Here is a 24,592-nt window from a genome sequence, read left to right as displayed (position 1 = left end):
TCATAATATTAGGGACAGTTCTTGTCCCATCATGCCACTGATATTTGATTTTTTCATATAAAGTGCAGCTTTTGAGAATAAATGCATAAAAGTTGCATTTTAAATGGTCTTTTTTATTTAAATGTAATTAGTTTTATGAACCACTTATTCGAGAGGTTTCATTTTTAGCAAAAAGAATATTTTACTACACAAGTTCTTTGAACTGTTATACTATATATACAATATTGCGAAGACTAAAACCCAATGTACAACATGAGAAAAACTGCTGATTACAACAAATTTTCAGGGATTCCTGTCCTTGACAGCACATTCTTCTAAAAGTAGGTCTCACTTGACATCTCTCTCCCATTTGAGTAATTATCTTAAATATATCTGGCAACATTCCTGTATACTTTCTTCAGAATTTATATCTAAAGATACATCTAAACAAATACACAGACAGCATTTAGTTGATTAAATTGTCCACTGGGCTCCATACAATGAAGAAGAATATGTATCAGAGAACTAAGCCAGAGCCTCTTAAAAACCTTGACACCTCAGAGGTCTGATTTAAGACCTTAAACATGATGTACCTACTTTTTTTACCTTCATCATCATTGTCGTCACTGTTATATTGATTATCAATATAGCAGGTTTTGCCTTTAAAAACCTTAAATTTGTATATTAACAATTTTTACGTTAATATGCAAAACTGGACTCAATGAAGTCATTTTTTCTTTATTGTGAGTTTTATTAACTATAAAGTAGTTACCAAACTAGTTTGTGAAACAATTCTTTTACACAATGCTACTTTTTTAAAATGCATATCATAGTGGCATCGTGGGTAATGCTGTTGTCTCATACATCCAAGTTTCAAATTCCTTGCCTGGTCATTGTTATGGAGTTTGTACATTCTCCATTATTTACATCGGCATTACAATTTCACTTGTATATGCATAAAAAATGAGACAAGATAAAAGATGAGAAATGTGTTTTTTAGGTCAGTATATCCATCCTTTTCCTTTAAGAATGTTGTTTCATCTGTCCAGGAAAAACAGCAATGCAGTCTGAAGACATGATCAAAAATTCATTATTCCTAATGACCTCTCAAGGACAACTCTGAGGACTAAGGAGACTTAAAGGAATACTTCACCCAACATTGATATATTTTGCTATATGTTACTTACCTTATTTAGTTTGTCTTGGTGGTTGAGAAAAAACCTTTTAATCTCATGTTTTCATGCAGAATGGAAATAAAACTTTGTGTAGAATAGGTGTCTATAGAGACTAACACTGGACAACAGCAAATAATACTAAAAGTGTCCATTAATAAATCTTGCATTACCCCCATGTCAAGTTATTTTATATCTGATTTCCTAATTGGGATTTAAGAAATAAGCACATATCTGCCTTATGACATAGCTGCATCAACAGATAAATCTATAAGGCTGTGATACAAAAGAGGGTGCTTTATTAACAATAATAACACAGCAAAGGACACAAATACAATGAGATACAAAGTATAAATAAACAAGTAAGTACAAAGCTTTGCTGCCCAACTAGTAAAGCTGTTCCACTCATTTCTGTCTTGCAAGGTGCCTCACGTCCTTGCCCACCTACAATTTGACCTCCCTTTACCAAACTCTTTTTGTGACCCTTCCCCGGCTTTTCCTGCTCCTGCCAGTCAAGTCTTTGACTCTTACTCCACCCTGAACTCCAAATCAATCAGTCTATGACTGACTCTGGACCCCAGGAGTGCCTTACTTTGAGCTCCCTACACAATTATGGGGGATAGTACCCCTTGGTGATAATTGCCCTGTTCCAATAGGATAAAAAAAAAGGTTGCCACTGATGTCTTACAATTTACTTCTGTCCTGAATGGAGTAAAATGAGCTGCAGTCCCAGTCCCGATCATATCCTCCTATGCTTTATATTTAAACGTACTATTAATATCCATCCATCCATTTTCCAACGCGCTGAATCCAAACACAGGGTCACGGGGGTCTGCTGGAGCCAATCCCAGCCAACACAGGGCACAAGGCAGGGAACCAATCCTGGGCAGGGTGCCAACCCACCGCAGGACACACAAAAACACACCCACACACCAAGCACACACTAGGGCCAATTTAGAATCGCCAATCCACCTAACCAGCATGTCTTTGGACTGTGGGAGGAAACCGGAGCGCCCAGAGGAAACCCACACAGACACGGGGAGAACATGCAAACTCCACGCAGGGAGGACCCGGGTAGCGAACCCAGGTCTCCTAACTGAGAGGCAGCAGCGCCACCACTGCGCCGCCCTACTATTAATATACAGCACCTAAATATTTGGAGATTAGAATATTCTGAATGGTAAAAACAGCATAAACGTATTTAGATAATTTAAATGCATTTCTCTTATTGACATAATATTAAAAAAACACTTTCATTAGATGTAAATTCATTCATGACTTTATAATTTAATGCAAACAAAAGGTAAATATTTTAAATTATTTAACCCTGCATTCATTCCCATATTCCACAAATTACTTCAGATTTTAACTCTAAAATTCTAAATTGCATCTAAAATATCAACATAGAAAAGAGCAAGAAAAAAAATAACCTGTGAAAGGTCACAATGAGTTCCACATACGTATTGCTATTATATTTATGGATGCCTTCCTCCTCTTTAATCAGTTAATGGAAGTTTTTTTTTATTATTTCTGTGATCCAGTAATTGATTCATCATTGAGATTAAAATGGGACCTATGAGCAGACATTTTATTGTTCCATCAAAGGAATAGACTGAACTACATACAAATATACATTTCAACAATACAATCATTAAGCATCTGCTACACAATAAACCGATTAAAATCAAAAAAGGACCGGCAATTGTCAGTGTTCCTGGTTTTTGAATGGTTCAGTTACAAGTTTACCAAAGCTGGCAACATTAGATATTGTGTGGAAGTTTGTTTGAACCTGTCTATAATGTGCTCCAAATGGGTACTGTTTACATCACTTACTGCATTCAATGTTCTCAAGCAATACTTAATGCAAAAAACATGTGCAACTTAAACATCTGAAGCTCACAGTGTAAACGTTATACTGAGCAGTTAACAATATGTCAGCTTTGCAATGTTGCAGCTAAGCAGTTTCATCCAATGTATTACATGGATACATTGCTTTAGCTAAAAAATGAATGTGAAGAATCTTTAATGGGAAATCTAGGAGTCAAATGTTTGAGAGCTACCCATTTTTAAAACTATTGGTCTTGGTTAAGGACTCAGAGTTTGTAATCTATAAAAGGAAGCCTTGAGTTCTGAGTTTTCAAAAGACTCCAGTTCCTCCTAGTAGATGGCTGGGCAATTCCAAAAGCAGCTGCGAGATCCAACTCCTCCAGCATGTCTGGGCTGGCCACTGATCTCCTTACATTAGTCAGATAGCTAGTACAACTCCACTAGCAGCCGTCCAATCAGAATCCTAACTTGATGTCAGTTATCAGACTTCTGCTTACAAAGACACAGCGAGGCCCACATACTCTCATTATACACACAATTTGAATGTACCATTTTTCTCTAAAATACACGAAAAAACAGACTCCACTCAGCTTCATTCTCAACTTATGCAGCAGGATTTATTTGAGAAATTACAGTCGTTTATGTACCGGTCATAGTACTGAAACAGCACTAACAATTGTTGTAAATAACATTCTAATATCCTTTGATGAAGGAAATTCCACAGTAACTATGTTGTTAGATTTAAGCGCAGCATTTAACACCACTGACCGTTCTGTTTTATTACACAGGCTGAAAGATGACATTGGGCGCTGAGGCACTGTCCTTGCCTGGTTTAGTTCTTATTAATCAAATTGTTACCAGTATGTACAGAAATGTGCTGACAGTACTCCATTGTTATACTCAGAAGTGAGATATGGTGACCCACAGGGCTCATTATTTGGACCTTTACTGTTTTCACTTTATATGCTTCTGTTGGAAACTATCATTAGAAAACATAAAATTAATTTTCAGTCATATGCAGATGAAGCCCAGTTATACCTTTCTTAACCAAACCGCAACCAAGCGGAGCTCTGGTGGTCTGCAGGTAGACTGTACTGCTGTTCATTGGACTGGGCTCTACTAACTTGGAGCTACAGGCTGCAGAGATATATACTTTCGATGATGATGTCCAACATCATCTTCAAAATACTTCTAATGACTTCCATCCATCCATCCATCCTCTTCCGTTTATCCGAGGTTGGGTCGCGGGGGCAGCAGCTTGAGCAGAGATACCCAGACTTACCTCTCCCCGGCCACTTCTTCTAGCTCTTCCGGGGGAATCCCAAGGCGTTCCCAGGCCAGCCGGGAGACATAGTCCTTCCAGCGTGACCTGGGTCTTCCCCGGGGCCTCCTCCCGGTTGGACGTGCCCGGAACACCTCACCAGGGAGGCGTCCAGGAGGCATCCTGATCAGATGCCGAGCCACCTCATCTGACTCCTCTCGATGCGGAGGAGCAGTGGCTCTACTCTGAGCCCCTCCTGGATGATTGAGCTTCTCACCTATCTTTAAGGGAGAGCCCAGACACCCTGCGGAGAAAACTCATTTCAGCCGCTTGTATTCGCGATCTCGTTCTTTCGGTCACTACCCATAGCTCATGACCATAGGTGAGGGTAGGAACATAGATCGACTGGTAAATTGAGAGCTTTGCCTTATGGCTCAGCTCCTTTTTCACCACGACAGACCGATGCAGCGCCTGCATCACTGCGGACGCCGCACCGATCCGCCTGTCGATCTCACGCTCCATTCTTCCCTCACTCGTGAACAAGACCCCGAGATACTTGAACTCCTCCACTTGGGGCAGGATCTCGCTCCCAACCCTGAGAGGGCACTCCACCCTTTTCCGGCTGAGGATCATGGTCTCGGATTTGGAGGTGCTGATTCCCAACCCACAGCTTCACACTCAGCTGCGAACCGATCCAGAGAGAGCTGAAGATCACGGCCTGATGAAACAAACAGGACAACATCATCTGCAAAAAACAGTGACCCAATCCTGAGTCCATCAAGCCAGACCCCCTCAACGCCCTGGCTGCGCCTAGAAATTCTGTCCATAAAAGTTATGAACAGAATCGGTGACAAAAGGCAGCCCTGGCGGAGTCCAACTCTCACTGGAAACGGGTTCGACTTACTGCCGCAATGCGGACCAAGCTCTGACACCGATCATACAGGGACCGAACAGCTCTTATCGGGGGGTCCGGTACCCCCATACTCTTGGAGCACCCCCCACAGGATTCCCCGAGGGACACGGTCGAACGCCTTTTCCAAGTCCACAAAACACATGTAGACTGGTTGGGCGAACTCCCATGCACCCTCCAGGACCCTGCTAAGGGTGTAGAGCTGGTCCACTGTTTCTCCTGAATCCGAGGTTCGACTATCCAACGGACCCTCCTCTCCAGAACCCCCGAATAGGCTTTTCCAGGGAGGCTGAGGAGTGTGATCCCTCTGTAGTTGGAACACACCCTCCGGTCCCCTTTCTTAAAGAGGGGGACCACCACCCCAGTCTGCCAATCCAGAGGCACTGTCCCTGATGTCCATGCGATGTTGCAGAGACGTGTCAACCAAGACAGCCCAACAACATCCAGAGCCTTGAGGAACATCCAAGCCTCCCTGTAACCTGAGAGATTCCCAAGATCTTCTGATACCAAACTTTTCACAATTTTAATTTCATATTAAAAATGATCAGTTAACACTGTTTGCAGCTTCTTTGTGACTCCTTCCCTCTGAAACCGTCTCCCAGGGTCTACTGATGAGTTTTAACATTCATTTTGCGACTAATTAACTTTTCCTTCTCATATTTTACACCGATAAAGCTAATGAATATTCTGTTTTCTCACTTCTGTACCTACAATGAGGATGTGCAGACCAAATATTATCAGCTCTGTCTGTCAATCTACTCCAATATACAGTTACTTTTATAGGCCAAAATAATGCCCGTTTCTTTGGCATTCTACAAATGTTTGGAAAGTCTTATATTGCACCTTTGAGCTCTGTGATGCCTTTACTCAGTTAAAGGTATAACAAAACAGAATCTTTCTGTGATTGACTGACTAGCCCACCTACATAGTAGCAACAAACACATCTCCCCTCCTAACATTCTAATTATTTCTCTAACATCCAGGGCCTCTTCTCCCAGAGGTGAGCTTTTGCCTCCTATACCTGGAATCAAAGTGCCTCTGGAATAACAATAATTTAAACCTAATACTGTGGTTACTTTCAACCATGCCACAAAATCAAGTCAGGTGCAAAAGGGTAACCTTTCTCTGGGTGCAGGGGTCATCATGACCAAACTGCTGATGCTTCCAGTGTCCCTGCACCCTGCAGACTTTAGTGACCTTAAATAGGGGACATCTTCAAGGTACATTTACTGTATACCGGAATTTTTCCTTACAAGAACAGCACTGTCTCACTCTTTTGTGCTGTGGCAGAAATGTGATGCTGGAATACAGGCAGTTGCCCCTGCTGTCCGTGAGAACGAATGCATTAGATCCTCTCTGATGAACCCTGGAAGCAATGAGGAGTGACGTACGAACATTTATGTTATGTAGAATGCCCAGTAGGGGCTGGGCAGTCTTTTGGCACTGGAACCCCTGCAGATGTTGTTTTGTTCTCCAGATTAGCTAGAATTTTGTTTGCTTTTTCTGTGTTCCTGGCCATCTGACTTTATCATCATACTCATCTGTAGAGACTTAAATATGATATTGTATATAAGGACGCTATTTTTCTAATAATTACATATCTATGTATTATAAGCTTGTATGGATTTATTTATTTTTACTTCTTTTTTTCCTTTGTTACTTATTCATTATTATTCTCACCTAATCTTTTTGTTATTTCTTTCCTTATACCTTTCTATTTAACATCTTGTAAAGCACTTTGAGCTGCATTCTTTGCATGAAATTCTTTGCATGTGCTATAATAATAAATGTCATTGTTGTTACATCATTCAGTTTTACTGCCAGACTATAGAGGAAAGTTGCTTCCGTAGTCAGCACACTTCAAATTAGTTGATCTGGATTTGATTCCCAGCCATGGTATTTCTTATTTAATCAAAGATTTCCCCCCCAGTCATTGCCCCATGTCACACCAAATGAGGCAATATTTTTTATTATTCGTGGTATTTTTAATTGAAATCTAGGGACAAAGGCATAATAAAATCTTGTAGTATTTCACTCCTCCGGCGTGGGTATCTCACACATTCATTCATTAGCATGGTCCATATACAGTCAAGTCCATAAGTATTTGGACAGTGACAAAATTTTCATAATTTTGGTTCTGTACACCACCACAGTGGATGTGAAACAAAGCAATGAGCTTTAATTTAAGGGGTTTACCAAAAATATCGTATGAGCCATTTAGGAATGACTGCCATTTTTCTGCATAGACAAAAAAAAAAACATTTGCAGGGGCTCAAAATTATTTGGACATTTGACTGACAAACTTTTCCATAGCCAGGTGGGAGGAGTTCCCTCATTATCTCATTAACTATCAAGTAGGTAAGAGGACTGGGATCCAAGTGTGGAATTTGCATTTGGAAGCTGTCACTGTGAACTCTCAATATGAAGTTTAAAGAGCTGTACATGTAAGCAAAAACAGGCCATCATTAGGCAGAGAAAACAAAACAACCCATTTAGAGAGAAAGCAGAAACATGAGGAGTGGTCATATCAACCATTTGGTACATTCTTAAAAAAAGGAATGCACTGGTGAATTCTGCAACATCAGAGGGTCTTAAAAACCACAGAAGACAACCGAGTGTAATGATAGCAGAATTCTGGCCTTGGTGAAGAAGAACCCCTTCACAACATTTAGCCAAACCAAGAACACTCTCCGACAGGTAGACCTATCATTACCAAAGTCTAACATGAAGAGAAGACTTCACGAAAGTAAAGTCCGAGGGTTTATCACAGGGTGCAAACCACTGGTAAACTTCAAGCATAGGAAGGACAGATTAGACTTTTAAAAGCATGTCCAGTTCTGGTACAATTTTCTTTGAGCAAAAGAAAGTAAGATCAATATATAACAGAATGTTGGAAAGAGAAGAGTTTGTAGAAGAGAAGAGATGGCTCATGATCTGATCACATCATCTGTGAAACATGGTGGAGGCAGTTTTATTGCATGATCATGCATGGCTGTGAATGGAAGTCAGTCACTAGTGTTTATTGATGATATGACTGTTGGAAGAAGAAGAAGGATGAATTCTGAAGTGCACAGGGCTATACTATCTGCTGACATTCGGCCAAATGCTGCAAAACGTACAGGACAACACTTCACAGTACAGCTGGACAATGAGCCAAAACATACTGTAAAAGCAAACCAAGTGCTTTTCAATACAAAGTACTGGAATATTCTTCAAAGTCCAAATCAATCAACTGACCTCAACCCAATTGGACATGCATTTCTCTTGCTGAAGACAAAACTAATGGTAGAGAGTCCAATGAACAAGCCATACCTGAAGACAGCTGCAGTAAAGAACTGACAAAGCATCGCTAGGGTGGAAACAAAGCATTTGGAGATGCCATGGGTTCCAGACTTCAGGCAATCATTGACTGTAAAGGATTTTCAGCCAAATATTAAAAATTATCATTATACCTATGATTATGTTAATTTGTCCAAATACTTTCAAGCCTCTGAAAATGTATTGAAATGTCTGTCTTTTCTAAACAGCACAGAATATTTTTTGTAAACCCTCTGAATTAAAGCTGAAAGTCTTGATTGCTTTGTTTCAAATTCATTGTGGTGGTGTAAGAGCCAAAATTATGAAAACTGTGTGGACCTGACTGTTTAGTTATTTCAGGGTGGTGACTGGGCAGAATTCATGGCACGTTCATGTGCACATATTTACAAGATGACTATGATTTATAAATGGTAATTTGAGTACAAATGTGCATACGCCAGGTTTTATAAATCAGATTTTTTTTTTTTTTGCTGCATGCATTTTCCTGTTTTTTTGGTTTGTCCCATTTTGTTACAAATATGCTGGAGGTGCACCTCTACTCTAATTAGCTTGCTCCATTTCATTCCACAGCTGTTTGACTGATGTGGCAAGTGGCCGGGTGTGGCCCTCAATCAGCCGCCGCCCTACAATCAAGGCTGGAGTCGGGTGAGGAGGCGGACGAGGTCAGAGGAGGCGGCAGGAGAGGCCCTGAGTGTTGTGTTGGAAGAGAGAGAAGAAAGTGGCTGCTGGAAGCCTGGACTTTGGGAGTCGGTGGGGGTTTGTGTGGTGCACTTAAGACATTGTAAATAATAGTAGTACTGGGTAAATAAACATGTGGTGATGGCTTGCAATGTGTCTGCCTGTCTGTGTCCGGGCTGTTCCCTTCTACAGTGGCGTAGTCAGCAGGATGCTGCACCTGGCACAAGGTGCGGACCTGCATTCATGAAATTGTCTGTGGAAGGCCCGGCACAGCAGGCGAGCTCACCCACGTGCCGCAGGGGCGGCGTACACCCAACCCCGCACGTACCGGGAGTGTCGCGGACCACGGGAGGTCCGCTGTTGGACTTTTTTGTGTTTCAGGGGCAGCTCGGGAGCGCGGCGGCAGCTAGGAGAGCTGCCGGGAAGGAGATGCTGCAGCCGCGGAGCTGCCCAGAACCTCGCCCTCGAGTGTGGAATGAGGGCGAGGAGGCCGCAGACCAAAGGTCCCTCCTCGTAGCAGGCACGGGATTGGGCAGCGTGTCCTGTCCTCCCGCCAACGATTGGTCAGAGGCGAGAGCTGGGAATGTCCGTCTCGTGCCGAGAAGAAACCTGAGTGGGCTGCAGGGAAGAGCCCACGGAGAGCAGTCGGCGAGTGACGCCGCCCGGAAGGTAAGCACACCGCCGACTGTCTCTTCCTCTTTGGCAGCGAAACTGCAGGAGCTGCAGCATGAGATCCAGCGCGTGCTATCGCTGCCGGCCGAGCGATGTGCCCTCCGGGCAGAGACGCAGGTGTCAGGAGGGATGGCAGTGGCGTGCAAGCGAGAGCCGCAGAGGCAGGAGGATCGACTCACTGCAGGAGCTCCTGGACGGAGAGGCACAGCGGGGAAGGTAAGGGAGACCGACCCCGTTCAGCTCCGGACGCCAGCGAGGCTGGGTCTGCCCTCTTACAATGGGCAGATCCGAACCGCTGTGGCGTCCCAAATTAAGAGGAGGAAGCGGCTTGGGGAAGCCAGTTCCTCCGACGGGAGGACGCGCTGCTGGGTGCGCGCGTTCCTCAAAGGGCCGTCCTCTGCGGAGGCAGAGGAGAATCCCGCAGCTGGAGAGGTGGAAACAGAGTGTGATCCCACTGGTGATTCCGTGGCGGGGAGCACGGACTGCTCGGGCTGGGAAGCCGAGAAAGGAAGCATCGGGGCGCCGATCGGGGCTGAGAGCGTTGGCCCAGCTGAGGACGAGCCGAGGGGCTGCATCAGGGCCACGCCTCCGCCCTTGTTTTTCTTTTGTTTTGACAGGATCGGGCCCTAGGCTAGTGTGTCGGCTTGCCGCCGAGGGGTTCCCGTCCTCCCGGAATGGTTCGCTGGTCCCAGGAGGTCTCAGCTAGCGGGGGTGTACTGTGGCAGGTGGCCGGGTGCGGCCCTCAATCAGCCGCCTATATAAGGAGCTGCCGCCCTACAATCAAGGCTGGAGTCGGGTGAGGAGGCGGACGAGGTTAGAGGAGGCGGCAGGAGAGGCCCTGAGTGTTGTTGGAAGAGAGAGAAGAAAGTGGCTGCTGGAAGCCTGGACTTTGGGAGTCGGTGGGGGTTTGTGTGGTGCACTTAAGATATTGTAAATAATAGTAGTACTGGGTAAATAAACGTGTGGTGATGGCTTGCAATGTGTCTGCCTGTCTGTGTCCGGTCTGTTCCCTTCTACACTGAACAGAGATCTCGTGAATATGGCGGTCATCATGTTCTTATAAAGTTCCAGGAACTTTGTTTTGTGGCATGAAGCATTATTCACATTAAATATTAAATTAGCAAATGTGTAAACTATTTGCCATGCAGAGATGTGCTTTATTGAAGAAAAATGTTTAAATATCCTACAGATGTCAAGTGATTGCTCTCGTTACAAAAAGGTCCCCACAGTGTGGTACAAAAACACCCCACACTACTACCAGCCTTGTCTACATTTGGCAGTCTTAATTATTTTACTTATGTAATTTTAGCCATATTCTTTTCTTTCTATAACTACATATCTGCAGAAACCTGAATTCATCAATTTTATTTTTTGATTATATGGTGTCCTATGTTTGCATTTATTAGCCCACATTCTTGTTTTGCATTGACAAGAGGAATTATTTTGAGTCATTGGCACCCACACCCCATCTGTGATAAGTTAGGATTAGTTGTTTATTCTTTGAGGCCTGTTTTGGCACCATTCATATACTCGATGCATTCTGCAAAATTCTTCACATTGAGGAATTGTTCCTCCATCATAACCGAAGCTAACCGACAACTGGAATTTAGCTTGGTTTATAATGCTGGCTATCATGTAAAAATGATGGTGGCATGTCACGCTATCACCAGAACTAAAATTGTTATTTTTATACAAACTGTCACAATAAAGATGTCAATCACACTGGGACTCCATCCCTCTTTTTTGTCTTATTCACCTTGTTTGGATATTTGTCTCAGCATGTTTACACCTGTGCCTATTAATGGTCTTTTCTAACATTTTTTAAGTGGTTCTATTTTAGTTAATTATCTTTTGTTATTACTTGTTTACAATTAAGTTAATTTTATTTGATTAACTGAACATATGACAGCAGCTGCTCCAAACTGTTGTATCTCAACAAACCGCACACTACCTCTTGGTCTGAATGAACCCAGGCTTTCCTGGCTTCAGTTAAATTAGTGTGGATGCAAACGTCCAAAGTCAGTCAAGACGCTACATCATAGTGGCGGCATCAGCAGCGGGGTTTGATAACTGATATTTATTATATTTTTACAAACAGTAATCCAATAAATGATGTCTCTACAATGCAGACCCAGCATGTGTGTCTAAGTTGAACATTTTAGATCTTAAAAAGGTATGTAAAAGAAATGTCTACCAGTCCTTTGGCCTATTGTTTGCCTTCTTGTAGCCTGTTCCTGCCTGGATGTTTGCACTTGCACTGTGCAGTTAAAATGTATTAATTATAAAAAAAACTGGTGCACACACAGTTGGGTCCATAAATATTTGAACAGAGACAACGTTTTGCTAATTTTGGTTCTGTACATTACACAATGAGTTTTAAATGAAACAACTCAGATGCAGTTGAAGTGCAGACTTTCAGCTTTAATTCAGTGGGGTGAACAAAACGATTGCATAAAAATGTGAGGCAACTAAAGCATTTTTTTAACACAATCCCTTCATTTCAGGGGCTCAAAAGTAATTGGACAATTGACTCAAAGGCTATTTCATGGGCAGGTGTGGGCAAGTCCGTCGTTATGTCATTATCAATTAAGCCGATAAAAGGTCTGGAGTTGATTGAGGTGTGGCGCTTGCATGTGGAAGATTTTGCTGTGAACAGACAACATGCGGTCAAAGGAGCTCTCCATGCAGGTGAAAGAAGCCATCCTTAAGCTGCGAAAACAGAAAAAACCCATCCGAGAAATTACTACAATATTACGAGTGGCAAAATCTACAGTTTTGGTACATCCTGAGAAAGCAAGCAAGCACTGGTGAACTCAGCAACGCAAAAAGGCCTGGATGTCCACAGAAGACAACAGTGGTGGATGATCGCAGAATCATTTCCATGGTGAAGAGAAACCCCTTCACAACAGCCAACCAAATGAACAACACTCTCCAGGGGGTAGACGTATTGATATCCAAGTCTACCATAAAGAGAAGACTGCATGATAGTAAATACAGAGGGTGCACTGCAAGGTGCAAGCCACTCATAAGCCTCAAGAATAGAAGGGCTAGATTGGACTCTGCTAAAGAACATCTAAAAAAGCCAGCACAGTTCTGGAAAAACATTCTTTGGACAGATGAAACCCAAGATCAACCTCTACCAGAATGATGGCAAGAAAAAGTATGGAGAAGGCATGGAACAGCTCATTATCCAAAGCATACCACATCATCTGTAAAACACGGTGGAGGCAGTGTGATGGCTTGGGCGTGCATGGCTGCCAGTGGCACTGGGACACTAGTGTTTATTGATGATGTGACACAGGACAGAAGCAGCCAAATGAATTCTGAGGTGTTCAGAGACATACTGCCTGCTCAAATCCAGCTAAATGCAGTCAAATTGATTGGCCGTCGTTTCATGATACAGATGGACAATGACCCAAAACATACAGCCAAAGCAACCCAGGAGTTTATTAAAGCAAAGAAGTGGAAAATTCTTGAATGGCCAAGTCAGTCACCTGATCTTAACCCAATTGAGCATGCATTTCACTTGTTGAAGACTAAACTTCAGACAGAAAGGCCCACAAACAAACAGCAACTGAAAGCCACTGCAGTAAAGGCCTAGCAGAACATTAAAAAGGAGGAAATCCAGCATCTGGTGATGTCCATGAGTTCAAGACTTCAGGCTCTCATTGCCAGCAAAGGGTTTTCAACCAAGTATAAGAAATGAACATTTTATTTCCAGTTATTTAATTTGTCCAATTACTTTTGAGCCCCTGAAATGAAGGATTGTGTTAAAAAAATGCTTTAGTTGCCTCACATTTTTATGCAATCGTTTTGTTCACCACACTGAATTAAAGCTGAAAGTTTGCACTTCAACTGCATCTGAGTTGTTTCATTTAAAATTCATTGTGGTAATGTACAGAACCAAAATTAGAAAAAAGTTGTCTCTGTCCAAATATTTATGGACCTAACTGTATATCAGCAAAGTCATATACAGTAATCCCTCCTCCATCGCGGGGGTTGCGTTCCAGAGCCACCCTCGAAATAAGAAAATCCGCGAAGTAGAAACCATATGTTTATATGGTTATTTTTATATTGTCATGCTTGGGTCACAGATTTGCGCAGAAACACAGGGAGGTTGTAGAGAGACAGGAACGTTATTCAAACACTGCAAACAAACATTTGTCTCTTTTTCAAAAGTTTAAACTGTGCTCCATGACAAGACAGAGATGACAGTTCCGTCTCACAATTAAAAGAATGCAAACATATCTTCCTCTTCAAAGGAGTGCGCGTCAGGAGCACAGACTGTCAGAAAGACAGAGGAAAGCAAAACAAATCAATAGGGCTGTTTGGCTTTTAAGTATGCGAAGCACCGCCGGTACAAAGCTGGTGAAGGCGGCAGCTCACACCCCCCTCCGTCAGGAGCAGGGAGAGAGAGAGAGAGAGACAGAGAAAAACAAACAGTCAAAAATCAATACGTGCCCTTCGAGCTTTTAAGTATGCGAAGCACCGTGCAGCATGTCGCTTCAGGAAGCAGCTGCACAGAAGATAGCAACGTGAAGATAATCTTTCAGCATTTTTAGACGAGCGTCCGGTTCGTCTAGGTGTGCGAACAGCCCCCCTGCTCACACCCCCTACGTCAGGATCAGAGAAAGTCAGCGCAAGAGAGAGAGAGAGAAAAGTAAGTTGGGTAGCTTCTCAGCCATCTGCCAATAGCGTCCCTTGTATGAAATCAACTGGGCAAACCAACTGAGGAAGCATGTACTAGAAATTAAAAGACCCATTGTCCTCAGAAATCCGCGAACCAGCAAAAAAATCCGCGATATATATTTAAATATGCTTACATATAAAATCTGCGATAGAGTGAAGCCGCGAAAGGCGAAGCGCGATATAGCGAGGGATCACTGTAATGCACAAATCTTAATGATACACTGATTTCAGATTATTGATTTTTTTCCCTTTCTTGCTCCACTTGACTATTATCTGAATGACCAGAATCTATTTGCTGCTCTACATAAGTTTACATCATAGGTTGTGTCAGACTTTTGCTACCTCTTTTATCATTATTGGGTGTTTGTTTTTTCAATTCCTTTTTTTTAAAGGAAAAGATCACATGGACAGGAAGGGAGCACAGTGTCTTAGTGCGCTACCCCACCAAACTCAAACTACTTTTTCAAACAAGTATATATAACAGTGAAGTTCTTTTACTAGATAACACTGACACATCCTAAGTGATGGCTTCTTTATATCAAAGACTTAAACAATATTATTGTCATGCAGGACACACCCCTGAAGCCAGTAGAGACTCTTGGAAAAGATAAAACGTTTAAAATGGAGTTAAACAAATCATGTAACACAGGATTTAGCAGTGGAGTTTTCATTTGGAAGATTTTTGATTTTACAACTGTTTAAATGCATGCTTTCAAATTCTGTGTTGTATCTGCACGTATATGCTATCACTCACTGGAAAGAATAGGAAAGTGCAACTTATACAAAGAACACTCTGCACATAAAACATCATTAATAAAACTTCTTAATTAGAGAATGTGTAGCATCACACCCTAAATAGTTTTCAATTTGAGAACTTTTTTTTTTTATCTAACAAGTGGTGGAAGTGACAGCCCTGCATTTATACGTACCTGCATCTGTGGCGTGGATATAAAAAAAAAAATTAAAACGCAGTTTAAATAAAGTGGGCTGTCCTATCTTCAGCGTGGATTTATATGGAAACTTGGAAGTGCAATTATAAAAGAAAGACCTACAGTAGTTAGTCGATGTAGGAGGCAAAATAGGACAATGTTAAGATTGGAATTTGGCATTTCCAAAAATGCTAACTTTATGGCCACATCAATTTCAGAAACTATAACAATACTTTTTTTTCCAATATTTTCCAGCTGCAGAATGTAAAATAGTCCATGTCTTCACCTCTAAACCAAAATATAGCTTTAGTTTTTTCCTAAACTGTAACATGTAATGAGCAGCAAAAACCTGAAAAATAAACTAGAAGAGTGTGCAGTATATTGTACCTGAGAAGAAATCTAATAAGAAATAGAATAAACATTCTAGAAGCAATTTTTAATCTTACAAATTACAAAAAGAGACAAATATAACTAAAAAAGGTTTCCTTTGTAACTGCACTTATTTTCCAAGAATGCAGCGGGGATAAGATAAGGACCCCTGGGTCCTGAATTGGATGAGTCAAATTTAAAAATTGATGGATTAATGAATAAATTCCTTTAATAAAAAATGGCGCAATATGTGACTCCTCAGTACTTTTTTCTTCCTACTTTATTCTTACAAAGCAATTACATCAGTAATTTGTTTCAACTAAAAAAATAAAAAATTTAAATGCTGTAACGTCAGCAGCTTATGAAGATTCACATCAACTTTTCCACTTGCCTCTTTTGAGAAATTAAAACCTGAAAAATTCACATATCCTGTTTTGGATATCAATTCTAATATATACGTAAAGAAAAAGTTAGCCTTCCAAACCATTAAGGCGATCCAAATTCTGACTAAGAATAATGACTTTATGCTTCTTTGTCTATAGCAGGAACTTAGCCTTTGTTTTTCATTACAGTTAGTCCCATTACACTGAGAAGAAGCAGTCAGAAAGTCTCTTATTTTTTTTTTTGAATGAATCATAAAATGTATCATAAGTGTACATTAGATTAATTAAAATCATCACATTAAGCATGAGCTTTTCTAAAATAGAGACATTTTTGTTATTAATAACATTCTTACTACACAAGCCAAGAAAATGAAACATTATGCAAATCATGCCTTTTTCTTGCAATATCTGAACATCACTCCAAATGACTGAGAAAACCCTCCCAAATCAGGCAAAAACATTTTTCACAGTGATAGTCTGTATGAGTTGATTTTTTTTATGCTTCTTTTCAGTAGCTAAACAATATCTAGATGTTTTCCCATGAGTCATACATCAAACACAAACTATAATGAAATTACATGGCCTTTAACCATTCTTTCTTTAGACACAGCAGTATCTTGCCTGGCAATTTTTCAGAAAGTCTTTAACACAAGCCTTGACCCTAAACCCCCAAATCTCCTCACAAGAGAAAAATAAACCATACACATTTAGATTCTGAAGATTACATGAAGTATATACCTTCAGGTATCCAAGTAAATAAGTAAAAAAAATAAATAAACAGACAAAGCCTAAAATATTTTCTACAACCCACCTATTCTTTTTCTGAGCTCACTTTTGCTTGGTTTAAGTAAGCCAGAGCCTAGGGCTGACGTAAAATATGTGTATGAAACTCACAGCTATTCAGAATGTTAGGGCTTCTTACAGATACTGGGATTCAATTCAACTCATGCATATTGTTTCTGGAGGAAAATTTGGTTTATCAGCAGAGTTTATTTTCCCCCCACAGAGAAATCAAGGTATCACAATAAAACAAAAAGAACTCAGCTGTCAAATGTAACTTGTACAATAAATAATGTCTGCACAAGCTTTTAGAACATAATCCTGTCATATATCAAAATGATAACAATATCCACAATGTTTTTTTAATCAAAACTGAAAATATTAAAACAGTTTTAAAGAAATCGACTCTAAATGGACTCCAAAAATAGTTTTAAAAATCACATTACCCAAAAGTATATCTTTTACTGATTTTAAATTTTATTGTTGAATTAGAAGAAAAAAAACCCCAAAAAACTGTGGATTCACTAATGAAGATCTCTTTGATAGTGCTGAACATCGTCTCAAGATTCCAAGACGATGAAGCACCCTGGTGTGAAGCTTTGTGCTTCTGGTTGATATTTATGTAAAATGCATTCACTACCTCATTTGTCTCTTGTCTTTTTTTTTAACCATTGCTCCACATAATTCACTTTAGATTCATTAATTGCATGCCAGAAATATATTTATAGTATATTATTGTAAATTCACTTGATTCTGGTATTTAAGGAGTTTAGAAGGAGTGTCTTGATACCACTTGTGGCAATAAAATCTGTATTCTCCATATTCCGTGCCAGTTTCAGGGGTAAATAAATTGTGACCATTATGTCTATTACAGCAAACTCAACACTAACACTAGAAATCTACAGTAATGAATAAAGGTTACTGATGTGCTCGTGCAGAGGAACCCTTAGGGATAAATTCTTGCATGCCTGCATAATAAAACAGAGCTGCACAAAACCTGCCCTATAAAAAGTGAGTCTTTGTCAAAACATTTCATGTTCAGTTTTGTAACATAGTAACATTTATATAAACATCTGGCAGTGAATAAATGGCTTACAAAAATAAACATAGAAATAATTTAATAAGAAAACCATTAGAAAGTTAAACAAACAAAATTAAAATTTTTGTCTGTGAATTTCCATCTTTTAATTCCTTTTCAGATTTGCTTTTAATGGGTTACAAGGAATAAGAATAATCTGAATGGTAATTCGTTAAGATAGGGATTAGTGTAGACAGTCTGACTTCTGGTGGTAAGTGACACCCTAATAGTGACACTGTTACAATAGCACTCTGGGACCATTTGCCTTTTTTTCTCTCTCTCCCCCCCCCCCCCCCCCCCCCAACCTACAGTATTTCCACCCAAAGCCCAACAAAAATACTTTATTTTATTCACATTTCATTAGAGATTCCAGTGATGTCTGCTAGAAGAACCCATAGTAAGGTTTCTAGCCAAAGAATAAAGCTGTCCTTATCAAGACATCCTCAGATGAAGCTGCAGGTAAGACTAATATGGAGGCCAGACGTTTGCTGTGGCACAGTTTGCTGCCATGAGAATCTCCAGGCAGCTCAGCTTTCAAGAAGAACTAGGCACACTAAACCTCTCTAACTGAGATCAAAGAAGAATAAATAAAGACTATTATGGTGTTTGTGGGTGTTGATGAACATGACAAGAGGATTCAGGGTTTAGAATGACAAGCGTCAGCTTCAACTTCCATATGAACAGATTTGAAAGACAGAATTTGAAGGAAAAATGCTTACATGTTTGGCATCAAAAATGCAGCAAATGGTGGTAATATCTTTGGAAAAATTTTGGCCAGCTATAGTTGCGAGGCTGTATGACTTCTCCTTAATGACTGAAAGGTGCCAAATGGCATACTCCTAAAGAAAATTGTTCTTGTCCTAGGCCATGACAATGAGGATTGTTAATTTTGCTGGCTGTGTTCTTCGAAGGCCAGTAAATTAATTTTCTCCCTGACTTTCACTCAACAACAGATCAGGCTAGGAAGGCCAGAACTGAAAAAGAGGTTTTCAGTTAGAGTTGTAGCTATTTCTTTAAAGGCTAGAGAATTTCCAGACCTTCTTCTTTTGGCTGCTCTCGTTAGGGGTTGCCAAAGCGGATCATCTTTTTCTATATCTTTCTGTCCTCTGCATCTTGTTTTGTTACACCCATCACCTGCATGTCCTCTCTCATCACATCCATAAACCTCCGCTTAGGCCTTCCTCTTTTCCTCCTACCTGGCAGCTCTATCCTTAACATCCTTCTCCCAATATACCCATCATTTCTCCTCTGCACATGTCTAAACCAACGCAATCTCGCCTCTCTGACTTTGTCTCCCAACTGTCCAATTTGTGCTGACCCTCTAATGTACTCATTTCTAATCCTATCCATCCTCGTCACACCCGGTGCAAATCTTAGCATCTTTAACTCTGCTACCCCCAGCTCTGTCTCCTGCTTTCTGGTCAGTGCCACCGTCTCCAACCCATATAACATAGCTGGTCTCACTACCATCCTGTAGACCTTCCCTTTCACTCTTGCTGATGCCCATCTGTCACAAATTACTCCTGACACTATTCTCCACCCATTCCTACTGACCTTCATTCCTCTCCTCTTCAGAACATATCTCCAACTCTCCAGGGTCTCCTCAACTTGCTCCCTACTATTGCTACAGATCACAATGTCATCAGCAAATATCATAGTCCACGGGGACTCCTGTCTAATCTCATCTGTCAACCTGTCCATCACCATTGCAAATAAGAAAGGGCTCAGAGCCGATCCCCGATGTAATCCCACCTCCACCTTGAACGCATCCCATCACCCCTACCGCAGACCTCACCACAGTCACACTTCCCTCGTACATATCCTGTACAACTCTTACGTACTTCTCAGCCACTCCCGACTTCCTCATACAATACCACAGCTCCTCTCGAGGCACCCTGTCATATACTTTCTCCAGGTCTACAAAGACACAATGTAATTCCTTCTGGCCTTCTCTATACTTCTCCATCAACATCCTCAGAGCAAACATTGCATCTATGGTGCTCTTTCTTGGCATGAAACCATACTGCTGCTCACTAATCATCACCTCACTTCTTAACGTAGCTTCCACTACTCTTTCCCATAACTTCATGCTGTGGCTCATCAATTTTATCCCCCTGTAGTTACTAGAGTCCAGCACATTCCCTTTATTCTTAAATATCAGCAACAATACACTTCTTCTCCACTCCTCAGGCATCCTCTCACTTTTCAAGATTCCATTAAACAATCAGGTTATAAACTCCACTGCCATCTCTCCTAAACACCTCCATTCTTCCATAGGTATGTCATCTGGACCCACACCCTTTCCATTTTTCATCCTCTTCATAGCTGTCCCTACGTCCTCCTTGCTAATCCGTTGCACTTCCTGATTCACTACCTTCATATCATTCAATCTTCTATCTCTCTCATTCTCTTTATTCATCAGCCTCTCAAAGTACTCTTTCCATTTGTTCAACACACTCTCCTTGCTTGTGAGTACATTTCCATCTTTATTCTTTATCACCCTAACCTGCTGCACATCTTTCCCAGCTCGGTCCCTCTGTCTAGCCAATCGGTACAGGTCCTTTTCTCCCTCCTTAGTGTCCAACCTCTCATACATAATTTCCAGACCACTGGCATATTTTCTCAATAATGGCTTCTTCAGTTTTCTTAATCCTGTAAGTCACCTTGACCTTATCCCATAAACGACTCTGATCTCTTTAATTTCGTCCAATGCTTATGAATTATCTGCTGATTATCCTGGCTTTACTTTGCAAGATAGATTTTAAGTCTTGCATAGCTCCTATGGCAATGACTACATCAAGCCCACAATAACGCTCTAATGCTGTTATCATCCTTTAGTTCCGTTCAAAACTTCACTACTGTTTTGCATTTGGAGATGTGTGTCTATAGTCACCCATTCAAATATACCACAGCTGGTAGTAGGGCTGGACTACCCCTGTCCTTTTATATCACAGATACTGCTGCAGCCAACCTGTGTGTCATGAGAGCTACCCAGCAGTTTGCTCTTTCATTGTGCTGAGACCAGTACTTGTAGTACCATACCAAACCTCTAATGCCCCTTCGGAGCTGCAGTTATCCTTGGTTATTAATGTGTTTTGTTGGTTTGACTCTTTGCTAGTGTGTTTCATTGCTTTGTGTTTTTTAAGGATGTAGGGTGGGCAGGATTGCTGTGCCATGTCTACATAAGACATGGGCAAACTTTTCAGGTGTTTCGTTAAACTGGATCACACCGATGGGTATGATGAGGTAGGTGTTTGGGACAGTTTGTGGATTGGTATGAGGTTTCAGGTGGGTGGAAGTGTTGCTAGTTGACAGTGTTGTCAAGAGGGTGAGGCTACATGGTTGGGCCATACTTTCTTGCATCATGCACTTTCTTAAATTCTGTATCCTGGAACATACAGGCTCTCTAAAAGTATTAAAGAACAAAGTCCTAGATTATCTGTCAGAAAAAAAATAAAATATTGCATTTGTACAGGAATCAGAACTAGTTAAGAATGTGTCTTGACTTGCAACTAAGCACTATTATGTGGCTGCTATTTCCCCTTACAAGCTGATGAAAATATGCCATTATAATTTTAGTGTGACGTAACATACGCCTGAAAAAACTTGGTTCTGGTACTGACAATGCTGGCAGATTTTGATATTGGTTTAGCAGACATATGCAGAGGATTATTATTCACCCTTTACTCTCCAACTCCGTACCAGCAGTCATTTTTAAACAACCTAGCAAAGCAAAAGTGAAACTTCAAAGGCTCTGAATTAATTCTGGGCACTGATGCAAATTCATATTCAAATCTACTGTTTGTCAAACTCCATGTTCCCCTTCATTGTTGGGCCCAACACTCCAAACATATAATTTTCTTTAATATTTATACTTAACATTTCATATTGGGTAATTTATTACAAGATGTTAATTCAAGAAGACTAAATACATTCAAACAACGATTATGGGTGACCAGGAGCTTTGATTTGTATAATTGGATGAGTTTCAATTGTATCGTGGATGAACTGCTATAATGCACAAAAGAGTGAAACATATTAATATTTTTACTGTTATGGGAATGACAGGCATATAAATGTGAAAACTAGTATTTCTGGACCACAGACAGTTTACACCACAAGAAATTTATACTAAGCTGCAGTCAAAAGTAATTCCTAAAAACCCTTGGAAGCACTTTATATTGATAACTATCACTCAAGATGACAATATTCCCAGGAGAGACTATTCTGCTAAAATATCGACAGGAGCAAAACATACCATTTTAATGAACTCATAAAGAGACCTAAAACAATATCTGTATACCTAATTCTCCTGATGAAGGTTAGTGTTTGAAATTTCCATGATATTAGACAAAAAAAGAGTAAGAATGTGGAAACCACTGTTAAGAGTACATGTCTCCAGTTTATCAAAAAAGAAACCTGAAAATTCTTAAGAGTTCTTGTACTATGGTTTGTAAGCAGATAAGTGACAAACTGAACTATTAGCAATCATATGACTAGTAAGAGTTGGACAAATGCAAGGAAGAATTTCACTATACTCTGTACATAAAACATTAAAACTGAGAACTACATTTGACAATAAGAACCCCATATCATAAGTCAAGAGTGGAATTGGTAGTGCCTTAGGGATGCCTTACTTGCACACCTTTCCATCCTACTCTGTATCAAAGAATTTTTCAGGAACATACAAGAAAATACACTCAAAGACCAGTCAAACTTAATATCTAAAGCCCATTGAGATGTTGTGGCAGGGTGAGACATTAGTGATTCATGCATGAAAACACACAAATGCCACTGAGAGGAAATAGTTCTGCAAAGAGTGGGCGGATATTCCTTCGATGTGTTGTGAAAGATTCCTCAGTAATTAGAGGAAACATCTGCAGTTACTGCGTTAAAAGAATGCATAATCATTTTTTTATATTCATTGGAGCAGCTACTTTTTACATGTGGACATTGGCTACTCCATAACATTCTTCAATAAAGAAAGAAATATGATTCTGTATTTTGTGTTATTTGTTTGCCTCAGGTTCCTTTAATCAAATATTAGGTTGTGGCTGAAGATCTAAAATCATTCAGTTTGAAAACCATACAATAATGCACTAAATCAGAAGGGATTAAATACCTTTTTTCATAGTACAATATATTTATAAAAAGTGACTTTTTTAAAAAAGTAAATGATCCCAAAGACTGAACTAGGCAATATAAATGTGTCAGTACAATGTACAGCAGTGTCTCAAACTAACAGTGGACATAAATGGACCAAGCCACAAAGGAACAACTTTTGACATAAGAAAGTGACATTAAATCTCCCCAGAGTAATTGTACAGAAGAAAATGGCCAGTAAACAGAAGTCAGTCAAGTTAACAGAACTCAAAATGAGCCTGACATGTACTGGGAGATACTCCAATCCTATTTTCTATTTGTATATAATGCAAAGTTGACAGACTGACTCATTCATTCACTTACTCACTCACTTATCAACAAAAACACTATTCTCCATTCAGTTAAAAAGCTAAAATATGGCAAGATTGCACATCTAGCACAGAAGGTAACTGCTAATAAAGGATATTTCAATATCAATATTTAGGGGTAAACCTCCCTCAGTAGAAAAACTACATGACCCAAAATCTTAAAAATGCTTTGACTGATTTGACTGAAATTCTATGACTTTACAGAAAAAGAAAACTAGCTGATCCATTTTTTTTGTTAATTTTTTTATTTGTCATTATTTATTAATATCATGCTAACATACATGTTGTGTGGTGCACTGACAGGGAGCTTTATGTAAACAAAGGACACAGCAGAAGCAATTGACGGGCCAAGTCAACAGCACCTCTGACTAATGGGGTGGATGGACGGCTGAAGAAGGTGCAGTGTTCTTGACAGGAAAAATTAGATGTGGTCACAATTGGCGTTCAGTACAGTGAGATGTGGAATGAAAGGAGAAAGTTTAGTGAAGCTCAATGAAGATGCAAAGCTCAATTGTTACCAACACTGTATAAACCTCGAGTGCTGGTGCCAGGCGCAGTAGCTGTGATTGTAGGTGTTGCTTCACTGGAAGCAAAAATGGAGAGGGAGAGAATGAGAGGTGGAAGTTATGTCCTCTAATCCAACACAAGTCAGTTTACTCTTAAATGGTCTCTGACAAGCTATTCCATTGTCATATACATTTATATCTATGGATTTTAAAAGGGGAACCCCCACCCCCTATTCTGATACATTTACATCTGTGGGCTTTATAAGGGGATCATATACAACTAATAAGAAACATGAAAGAAAATACTTCAATGAATGACATAAACCAAAAAAAATTTGTAAACATAATATATATTCAAATTATTAATTATTCCTACTGGTTACCTATTTCAATTCAAAAGAAAACAGTTTACAGTAATCCCTCGCTATATCGCGCTTCGCCTTTCGCGGCTTCACTCCATCGCGGATTTTATATGTAAGCATATTTAAATATATATCGCAGATTTTTTGCTGGTTCGCGGATTTCTGCGGACAATGGGTCTTTTAATTTCTGGTACATGCTTCCTCAGTT

General features: G+C 40.3%; 4 protein-coding genes across 8 annotated transcripts in view; 2 read left to right on the top strand and 2 right to left on the bottom strand.

The window, feature by feature from the left end:
• The window catches only part of LOC127527285 (uncharacterized), a 193,446-nt gene extending 182,865 nt beyond the window's left edge, over positions 1-10,581 (top strand). The window contains exon 2 of the mRNA XM_051925493.1: positions 9,038-10,581. Coding sequence (XP_051781453.1) covers positions 9,287-10,447 — 1,161 coding nt within the window. The 5' untranslated portion in view covers positions 9,038-9,286 and the 3' untranslated portion in view covers positions 10,448-10,581. The remainder of the gene's footprint in view (positions 1-9,037) is intronic.
• Positions 1-24,592, top strand: part of slc30a2 (solute carrier family 30 member 2) — a 293,279-nt gene that overhangs the window by 17,944 nt on the left and 250,743 nt on the right. The window lies entirely within an intron of this gene.
• The window catches only part of si:ch211-243j20.2 (uridine-cytidine kinase-like 1), a 242,853-nt gene that overhangs the window by 122,202 nt on the left and 96,059 nt on the right, over positions 1-24,592 (bottom strand). The window lies entirely within an intron of this gene.
• Positions 1-24,592, bottom strand: part of mpv17 (mitochondrial inner membrane protein MPV17) — a 309,255-nt gene that overhangs the window by 262,198 nt on the left and 22,465 nt on the right. The gene's annotated exons all lie outside the window — the stretch shown is intronic.

This window comes from Erpetoichthys calabaricus, chromosome 3 (assembly GCF_900747795.2).
Source record: "Erpetoichthys calabaricus chromosome 3, fErpCal1.3, whole genome shotgun sequence".
NCBI classification, from domain to species: domain Eukaryota; kingdom Metazoa; phylum Chordata; class Cladistia; order Polypteriformes; family Polypteridae; genus Erpetoichthys; species Erpetoichthys calabaricus.
The sequence above is the reverse complement of the archived record's forward strand: the minus strand, read 5'-3'. Positions and strand labels throughout refer to the sequence as shown.